This window comes from Staurois parvus, unplaced genomic scaffold (assembly GCF_062004578.1).
Source record: "Staurois parvus isolate SC_StPar_1 unplaced genomic scaffold, SC_StPar_1.0 ptg000715l, whole genome shotgun sequence".
NCBI classification, from domain to species: Eukaryota; Metazoa; Chordata; class Amphibia; order Anura; family Ranidae; genus Staurois; species Staurois parvus.
The window spans coordinates 3,561,125-3,571,383 of record NW_028318511.1 but is presented as its reverse complement, the minus strand read 5'-3'; the positions used below and the strand labels follow the sequence as shown (position 1 = coordinate 3,571,383).

At 40.2% G+C, this 10,259-nt stretch overlaps 1 protein-coding gene across 1 annotated transcript in view; it reads right to left on the bottom strand.

Moving 5' to 3' along the window:
* Window positions 1-288: 288 nt before the first annotated feature.
* The window catches only part of LOC149445618 (mucin-5B-like), a 124,644-nt gene continuing 114,673 nt past the window's right edge, over window positions 289-10,259 (bottom strand). Inside the window, exons 16-19 of the mRNA XM_089653504.1 lie at window positions 6,305-6,466; window positions 4,841-4,895; window positions 1,294-1,728; window positions 289-319 (exon numbers count right to left, since the gene is read on the bottom strand). Of these exons, the coding sequence (XP_089509630.1) occupies window positions 289-319; window positions 1,294-1,728; window positions 4,841-4,895; window positions 6,305-6,466 (683 nt within the window). The remainder of the gene's footprint in view (window positions 320-1,293; window positions 1,729-4,840; window positions 4,896-6,304; window positions 6,467-10,259) is intronic.

Here is a 10,259-nt window from a genome sequence, read left to right as displayed (position 1 = left end):
GATTGTGAGAGGATGAACCCAGGTGGAAGCTGCTCATGGCAGAAGTAAGGAAGACCGACTTAGATTCACTGACCAAAAGGTATGAGGAAAAAAAGGAGAATGCTGGGGGTACCTTAATCCTTTATTTTATATATTCACTGGACATGTGGGAGGAGTCTAAGGTGGAGCTTATAACAGGCAAGCTGCCATGCAGGCACCAGGATAAAGTTTTGCCTATAGTTCTACTTTATATAGAATGACCTACACTACTGACTTACTCATACAATGATGCTGTAAGTAAAATGTGGTTCAAGTTCCTGCATTTTTCACCTTCTTGATGCTGTTAAATGCAAGAGAAATGGCATATAAAGTGCAAGCTGGGATCTGTGCTATTAGTCAGTGATGCTGTTCACAAGCTAATTTCTTCATCTTGTGTTTTTCTGCTGCATGGTGATAAAAAAGGGGATCACATGATTAAAATGCAGACGTTTTAATGAGCCTGTAGAACCAGTGCCACATATAGGGTTGGGGCATAAGGTGTTCACAATTAGTGAGCACCTTATACTATGAATTAGAAGAAGCAGCAACAGATTGATGGGGTGATCTTTCTGCTCTCTCTTCCTGCCTGGATCTTCCATGTGAGCTCATGTAAATGCAAGACATCTAGGGGTTTATTTGCTAAAGCTGGAGAGTGCAACATTAGGTTCACTACTGTATAGAAACCAATCACCTTCTAGGATTTATTGCCAAAGCTTAATTAAACAAACTGAGGTTAGAAGCTAATTGGTTCCTATGCAGAAGTGAGCCTTATTCTGCACTCTCCAGCTATAGTAAATAAACCCCCCAGTTTCAAATACTACACCTCCTTCACCAAGTCTGTACAAGGGATTATAATCAATCAATTGAATTCTGATATTATGTGAGATATATATATATTGCATTTAGAATAGTTTAACATATAACTGCTTTCATTGGTGTTATTTTACATGTACCTTGAGTTTAGCTCCAACTGTTTTAGGAGACTTTTACTTACCAGGCAAGAAAACAGAATTGCTTAAATAACATCGACAGATTGTAGATGTAGTTGTAGTTCTAGTTGTAGTTTTAGTTTCACAGTGACTATAGTCATCGCAGCACAAATAGCGTATCTCATAGTCATAGCACAATCCATTAGGCTGTTCAGAATTATGACATTCTAACCCCTTTTCTAAATTGCATGTGACAATTTGTTGTAAATCTGTAAGACTGGTGTCAGGAAAATCCTTTGCTCTGCAATTAATACCATAGGCTTCATCACATATTATATTGCCTGACTGTCTTATCTTTTCAATATTTTCTTCATCGCCTTCTTCGTTTTCTGTTGGGTAATGCAGGTTGAACCATGAAGTCCACACACATTCTGGTGTGCACGTGACAGGATAGCTTGTACGATTGCGGGTTGTTAGCTCTGTAGTTCTGAGTTGGCAAAGATTTTCACAACAAAGGAATCTGACCATGTAGTTATAGCATTGGCCTCCATTTGTAACTTGATCTTTATTGTAGCACACTAGTCCTTCAGGGATCTGGCAGAGAACATTTTGTTGTAATTCCTTAAGTGTTTTTTGGGGGTCGTCTTTTGATCTGCACTCAATTTGCGTAGGATTGTAGCAGACATCTTTTCCAGCTGTTATAAGGGCCAGATGGGATTCAAAGTCTCCCCCAAGAACACGTCCAGGAGTAACAGGGTGTTCATCAAACCACTCTGTCCACCTGCAAGTTGGTGTACAGGGTGTTGTCAACAGACTAGTTCGTGCAGTTGTGGTTGTTCTTGTTTTAGGGGTACTTGTTGATTTTTTTCCTGTAGTAAATGTCTTGGTTGTAGTTTTGAATACTGCGCCAAAAGCAGAAAATAGGATTAACAATAAAAACCATACTGGATTACATCAAAATATAGTGATATATGCAGCATCAAGATTATGAAATTCCTGGTATGATGTTGTATAGATGTCCGTTGAAGTCATTCTGGCAAGAACAACCCATGGCCTGTGGGTTATGATTAATTTTGCAGTGTCTCATTGGCTCTTGTAACAGTAATAAGGTTGATGCACTGATATATAAAACTAAGAGGTACATGTTGTTATACCACTAGGAGTTAAGCCAGGTATCGAAATTTGGCTGATTCAGAAGGAACCATCTGAATTTCGATCTGTGTGTCTGTTCATCAGAAGCCAATTGTTAGACTGGCTTCTGTTGAAAGATCCTTCTGGAAATCCAGCATTCAATCAGGTACTGTAGCCAATGGCTGCAGTGCTGATCAGTGTATTCTGACAGACGGGAAGTCATTACTCCTAGAATACAATAGTGCTGCAGGGGAGACTTCTGCATTCATACTGCTTGTGTGGATGCAGAAATCTGTGAGTTTAATTTAAAAAAAACTCAGTGTGTGTACCCAGGTTTGAAATGTCATGCTATATACTGTACATTCCTTTATGCCTATAGTTTTAGTAGCTAGTTTAAACAAGGTCATTGTGACTTCTAAGCAATGGTAGCAATGTTGCCAGTCATATTCTATAATTCACAGAGGATGGCTATAGGACCTGCTAATTGAACTACCATCTAGGGACCAAAGTTCTTATCTCATATGGAATACCATAGGCAGAAAGTGTAGCTGTGGAGGCTTGGAAAAACTGCACAATACATACAGCCATACTAACACTGGCTACAATGGTCCCCAGTGGTACAGAAGTATAAAAACTTTGCATGACTCCTGCTTCAATGCCCTCTTGCCAGGATGTTACCAGGACTAGTCTCTTGTCCCATGTAAAACAATATAAATGTTCACAAAAAGAAGGGTAATGGTACTGGACTTTTCCTGAAAACTTCACAGGTAATTTTCTCCCCCTCCCCCCTCCAGGCCTGGTTCTTTAAATTGCACATTTCATGTTATTTGCATTACAGAGAACAGGAGAAATGCAAGACACATTTTTACAGGGACTATAAACTATACGTTAATTAGAGTACTTCTCTGGTTGTTTACTGAAGGTGATTTGACTGCACTAGGCAGTCATAGGAGATATGAGCTGGTAACCTAGAAACACAGTAGCCTGTGGAGATCTGTGTACAAGAGGAGAACTCTAAAGATACAAAGGAGTGCACAACTCCATGTTTCTAAAGTTTGCAGAGATCAGCATCCTAGCATCACCTGAATGTTGAAGTAAGTGTATATATGGTACTAGGAAAGCCTAGGGTGATGGACAGGTAGGGGTTAAATAGTATTATCCAAAAATAAATCTTATGGGTAACAATGAAAGTCCAATAGAAATCCAATAAAAATCACTGGAGAGGCTATAGCTTCCTTGAAGAGTCGAGGATATAATCTCTACAGCTATAAGACAAAAAAGAGAAAGGAGGTGCCACTCCTTTCTCTTTTTTATCTTCACTTGAATGATGGGGGTGGAAGTAAAAGAGATAGCCAGTCCCTTAAAGTGGTTCTAAAGCTGTCAGGTAAAAAGAGTTTTGCATCTGCGCACATGTGTGCGCCAGCGCCAGGTGCCCATTGGCCGTGCCGGTGCACATGAGGATGTGCACGCGGTTGCGTGCAACCGAATGCGCACGCATGCATGTGCTGACATGGACAGGCAGGCTATTTAAACCCCTGCTGCACTTAGAATTGTGCCTTCTGGTCTACTATGTTCTGTGCCTGTATTCTGACTCCTGTTTTCTACCTGCTTGACCTGACCACGATTGAACTCCGCCTGCACCGACCCGGCTCATCCATTGACTATCCGCTTGCCTGCTCCTCTGTACCTGATCCGCCCGATTGAATCTGACCCGGCTTGCCTGACCCTTATACCTCTCCTGCCTGTGACTATTCCTGGCTGCCAGCTGCCACTGTTGTCCGCTTCTCCGCTATACCTTCCTGCTGCTGCACCTGCTCACCTTCATCTGCAACCAACCTGCATCCTGGTCCTCCGGGTCATCACCTGCCAGCTGTCACCGCAGACCCATCAGGCACTCGTGCCTCTCCTAGCTCGATACCTTCTGTCTACCCTATCAGGGGTCCCGAGCGGGAGTGCTAAGAGGACACCCTCTCTTCACATCAGACTCTCCAACCAGGTACATTACAAAAGCCTTAATGTTTACGATAAAAAACCTTCTGTGCTGCAGGATCCTCCTCTCACCTCCCTTATACTTACCTGAGCCTGATCTTGATCCTGCGCTGTGCACAAGAGCAGAAACAGGCAGTAGCCTGCACAAGTACCCCCTTAGCAAGCGGCTTGCTGGGTGGGTACTTGGGAAAGAGGGAAGCCAGGAGTGCTGGCAGGGGACCTGAGAAGAGTAGGATCAGAGCTGGGCAAAACCATTGCACATAGCAGGTAAGTATAATATGTTTGTTTTTTTAAAAAAAAGGTTTAATATCACTTTGAAGTGACATTAAAGGATAATTTTATGGCTTAAATTAAAAAAGATGTTACAGTTGCCTGATCGGTGGTCTCTTATCTGCTCTTTGGCAGTCCCTTGCCAGCACAGTCCGTTTCTCTCTGTTCCAGGTGTCTCCTTAGCAAGCCAGGTGCTAAGGGGGCACCCATGGGTGCACGTTCTTGAGCCTTCCTCCTCACAATAGTTTGACTGACGGCAGCAGGAGCCTACAGATCCCACTGCTCTCAGTGTCTCATGAGATCAGGAAGTCATTGGAGCCATGCTGCAGCTGGTACCACACTGGATCTGTGAAAGAAGTCAGCTAAAGCCGGCCATAGATGGATCAAATCTCGGTCGGTTCAGCAGGGACATCGTTTTGGAAAATCTAGTTGATTGTACAGTCAGATTGTAACATGTATAGTTAGGGTCAGTTGTCTTTTCTCTCCTTTGCTTTGCAGCCTACCTTGGAATACGGGTTGCATCTTTTGACACTATCTGGTAACTCAAGTCCTTTAGACCTGGGTAAAAGAGTGTTTACCGTGTTATAAATTTAGCCTTTTCCTTGGGCCTTGTATCTCACGCTGGGAAAATATGAATATACCTTTGATGAACATTTCCCACATGGAAGAAAAATATATTTTAAATATATTTTAAAAGTATTCTTCCCAGATATATCGACATATATTTGAAATGCTACAATTTTGGCCATATTCAATATATTTAAAAATATGATTATATATATACACAGTATATATATACATATATTGTTGCAATGCATTTTTATTACAAAATATATGAAAAATATTTTTAAAAATACATCTCAAATATACTGTATGTCTTTAATAATACAAATCTACATTTTAAAAAAAATATATTTTTTAAAAATATATTCTTCAGGTTTTTTTAACATATAAAAAAGTCATTTTGACATATATTTGTAAATGCATCCCAAAAATGTAGATTTGTATTATTAAAGACATACAATATACTGTATTAAAAATGTATTGTAAATATTGTAAATGTAAATGTATTTTTAAAACTATTTTTTATATATTTTGTAATAAAAACGCATTTCAACATGCAGTATATACTGTTTATATATATATATATATATATATATATATATATATATATATATATATATATATATATGTTTATTTATTTATTTATTGATATATTTTGAAATATATTGAATATGGCCAAAATTGTAGCATTTCAAATATATGTCAATACATTTGAGAAGAATATTTTTAAAATATATTTTAAATATATTTTTCTTCCATATGGGTTTCTAGCAAAAACTTGCCCATTTTCACAGCATACAGGAACAGAGATGAGGCTGTCAATCACCAGATGTATGCTGGAGGTCCCTCCCCTATCGCATTTTTTCTCTTGGTGTCAGGAAAGCATGTCAGAAGTGACTCATGCAGATAACAGGAGGAACAGGGCAACAGAGTGAAATGACACTTAGTGCTCTGGATTGAAACAAGTACACACTATAGAGGGACATGCTTTGTTCATGTCATGTCTGAGACTTACAACACTTTAAGGTAAAAAATGTCCTGCCTTTGGAACCACTTTAAGGCCTGTGTCCTCATCTTATCTTCTGAATGAAATTCTGAATCTGAATTCTGACCAAAATGTAGTATTGTTTTCTCATTATTATTAAGTATTTCAGCAACACTTTCACAAGACATTTTGTCTAACTTGCACAAAAGTGTGACTTTCAAACAACAAAAGCTTTATAAGTAGAGCCCTATAAGTGTGCTGTTAGGAGGCTCTTTGAAGGGAGAATTACCATCATGAGCATCAAAACCAAGCAGGGAGAAATGACTGCAGGTTTGACCCCCTCTGCTAAGGAATGGACAAGACAGAAGATTAATATTTTCTGTACCCTGTCATCTTTTATTAGTTAATTAAATATTACCTGTAATAGTTGAGGGCTGTACTGTACTGGAAAGACATTGATCAAAATAGATGGTTCCATTTTCCTTACATATAGCTCTTTGGCAACCAGTTCCACTTTCTGTTGTATTGTATATGGTTTCATTATATGCATACATGTGCCCATGGTATTCACATTTACACTCTAAAATAAAAATATAAACATAGTTAGAAAGAATGACAATGCTATAAACATATTATAGACGTTTTAAATGTTCAAGACAACTGGAATATCAGTTTTGCTCCAAAACACTCAAAGTACACAGTATTTCTCCAATGAGAGAACATATTCAGTCCAAGCAGAAAATTATAAGGGCCTGTTCACATTGTACTGGGCTGGGGTAATGCATACCCACAACATACTTTATTGTCCATGAAAGTACGCAGTGTTACTGTGAATTGGCCTAAATGCAGCCAAATTGGGCCTGTTAACAGCAGCACACCACAACTTACATCATGCTTTGTGGTACTCTGGAGCCCAAATACTCTGGATAAATGCATTGGGCAAACCAATAAAAGTGAATGGCACTTAAAGTTTGTTGTAGCACATCCACTTCCACAGTGCACTAGATGTGACTTAAAGAGGAACTAGACTCTGGAAGCTGTCCCAAAATTGGTGGACAGGGGGCAAATAACTAGTCGTGATCTGCATGAAGGTGGCCATCTTGGTTGAGGTAGGGCTTTGCTTCCTCAAGGCAGAGCCTCCAGCAAGGAAAACAGTTTGCAGAACAATACTGATATCACCAAATCTCCTTCCACATCTCTTAAAACTAGCAGTCAGGGGCAGCAGTGCCTTTTATTTAACACTTGCAGGTGTAAGGCACCTTGTCTCCATGCTGAGGGGACAAGGTCCTCATCCCCACATCTGGTCCTTAAGAGGATGTGAATGTTTGTGGGTGAGGACTTATCAGAATTCAGAAGTCCCTTTAATAAAAAGGAGGTCCCAGATATCCTTCCTCTTCCATGTTTAGTCCATGATGTGACCCAGGATCCTCAGCCAGTTGGTTTACAAAAAACAGCCACCAAAATGGCCTGAAACAAGTTTTGTCTCCCATAAACTTAAATAGGCTTTGGCACTGTTTAGAGTTTATGGGCTTCTTGCTAAGTTCACAGAACCTTGCTTGGTTTGCTTATGTCTAAAAGGAAGTGTACTGTTATTTATCAAGAGGAATTCCAGACAAGAAGGTATATTTTTCAAGGTAGTGCTTAGGTACAAAAACAATTCTATGACGTTATCTATAGCATAGAATACATCCCCTCTTTAAAAGAGAAATATGAGCTGTAGAAAAAAAAACATTATACTCACTATACTAGGTGGATACAGTATTGATCTGATCTCTCCCTGCTGGCTCTGCATAGAGAACTGAGTGATAAAACACTGCTCACTCAGTTCTCCTCCTCCAATCTGAGTAGATAGGGGTGACTATCAGTCATTGGTTCTCTACTCTGCCCCTCCAGCACTTACTGGAGCTCTTCGCTGTGAAAGGTGCAGGATGGGCTGGCTCAGGCTCTCAGCAGCATGCTGAGAGTTTGAGCCATCTGCTGTTCCATGCTTCTGGGTGGATCCTGACCATATGGTCTAAACCTTTTCAGAGCCTGTAACGGCTCTGTGAAGTCAGCCCACAGCAGGATTTAGCCCACTGTTGGCTGAAATGGGTCACAGGAGTGCAGAACTAAATGCACTCCTGTGATCGAAAAAAAGCTTTGGCTATACTTCACCTTGAAGTTCAGGACTTCTTTAACCACTTCCTGACCAGCCTATAGCAGATATACTGCTATAGGGAGGCATGGGTGCGCACAATCATATATGTAAACAATACAGTTATCTTCCCTGTCAGCTCATGCACACTGCTTTGGATGGCTGTGCACAGCACAACCATCCAAAACAATGTGATTACAGTGAAACACAGACACACAGCCCAAAGTAAAACAAAACACAGTTAACCCTTTGATCACTCCTCATGTTAACCCCTTCCTGCCCAGTGTCATTAGTACAGTGTCAGTGCTTTTTTTTAGTACTAATCACTGTATTGGTGTCACTGGGGATGTCAGTGACACCAAGTCAGTTCCCCCCAGTGTCAGAATGCCCACCACAGTCCCGCAGCCCCGCTATAAGTCGCTGATCACTGCCGTTACTAGTAAAAGTAATTAAAAAAAAAATTCCGGTATCTATACCGCCATTTGTAAATGCTAAAACTTTTATGTAAACCATTTAATTTACACGTATTGGGATTTTTTTTTAGCAAGGACATATAGTAGCATACATTTTGGCCTAAATTTATGCCAAAATTTGTTTTTTAAAACTTTTTTACTGGACATGTTTAATAACAAAAGTCAAAAATATTTTCTTTTTCTCAAAATTGCCGGACATTTTTTTTCTAGAGCACAAAATAAAAAACACACAGGTGATCAAATACCACCAAAAGAAAGCTCAATTCATGGGTAAAAAAGGATGCTAATTTAATTTGGGTGCGGCTTTGCATGACCGTGCAATTGTCAGTTAAAGTAACACAGCGCCGTACTGCAAAAAATGGCCTGGTCAGGAAAGGGGGTAAATCCTCAGGAGGGCAAGTGGTAGTTAAAAATCATTCAACCAAAGGGTAAACAAATGCAAAGAAGCAAAGCAACTACTGAATAAGTTGTAACATTCATATGCATCCACTAGTAATATTAAAGCACAAAGTACAAAACAGCCATGCTAAAGTGGTGTGATCATTCCAGTGTTCCTAACCTTTGACTAGGCAAAGTGGAGAGGTGGGGTGGTGACGTGTTGAATCCCAGGTTACAAAATCAAAATTTCTTCAAAAACAAATTGCTGGCCTTTTGGGAGTTAAATGTATCCATATCCAAATTTTTATTTTGTTTTGGGTAGTTCCAGAGCCTGGGCTGGTTGAGAGATGTCTCTCAACTGCAGGCTTTAGCCTGGTGTTGGCTGAAACCAGGTCATGGGAATATGGATTGAACTGCACTCCTGTGCTCCATAGGAGAAGTGGAGCCGAAAAAGCTTTGGCAATATTTCTCCTTTAACTTCATTTCCCAAAACTCCCTGGATTTCAGAATACACCCAGGGAAGATAAGTTTCTCTGCCTTCCTCCGTCGGTAGTTTAGAGTTACCACACCTGATAAGGCAAAGTTATCTAGGCAAGTGATCTACAACCAAATTAAATGTCCTCCACTGTCAGAACCAGCATGCAGGCAACTAGGTCAAAGCCTAATGGTACACTTTTATCACTTTTGCTACCAGAGTACTCCAGTTCCAGTGGGGTGGCGATTTGTCTGTGGCTTCCTCCAGCTGTTCACCAGAGCTAGCCTGGATACTGTGACGGATGCTGTCTATAGTGATAATAAAAAAAGCTGTGTCCTGAACGGTTTTACTGAAGTAGTGATTCTCAGCTAAACTTTCTTTTGCTATGGAGTCTTATAGAATCTATTCTATGCACCCTTATATTACCCTGATTGAGACATTGCGTTGAAGTGTTCATATCTGTGTAGCTTTCATGATCTGTTTTGTAATATTCTGCAGCATACACATGCCTCCTTTCTTTGAGAATGCCCTTTGGAGGAAACGTGTCAATTGAAGTCTGATCAAGTGACATCATCACGCATGCATGCTGCTGGGACCCGTGGTTGATTGTAACATACGTTGTGTATTATACTGCTGCTATTGTTACTGCATTATCCCATTATTACAATAAAGTGTTACTAAAGACAGAATTTTTTAAAATTAAAATAACAAACATGTTATACTCACCTGCTCTGTGGAGTGGTATTGCACAGAGTGGCCTCTTCTCAGGTCCCCGGGCCTGTAATCAAGGCTCCTCCTCTTCTTTGTGTGTCTCAATAGCAAGCCATTTGCTATTGGGACAAACACTGCTTGCTCACTCTCAACCTGTGTTCAGCCATGCTCCATAGACACACACAGCGGGACTTAGCCCCGC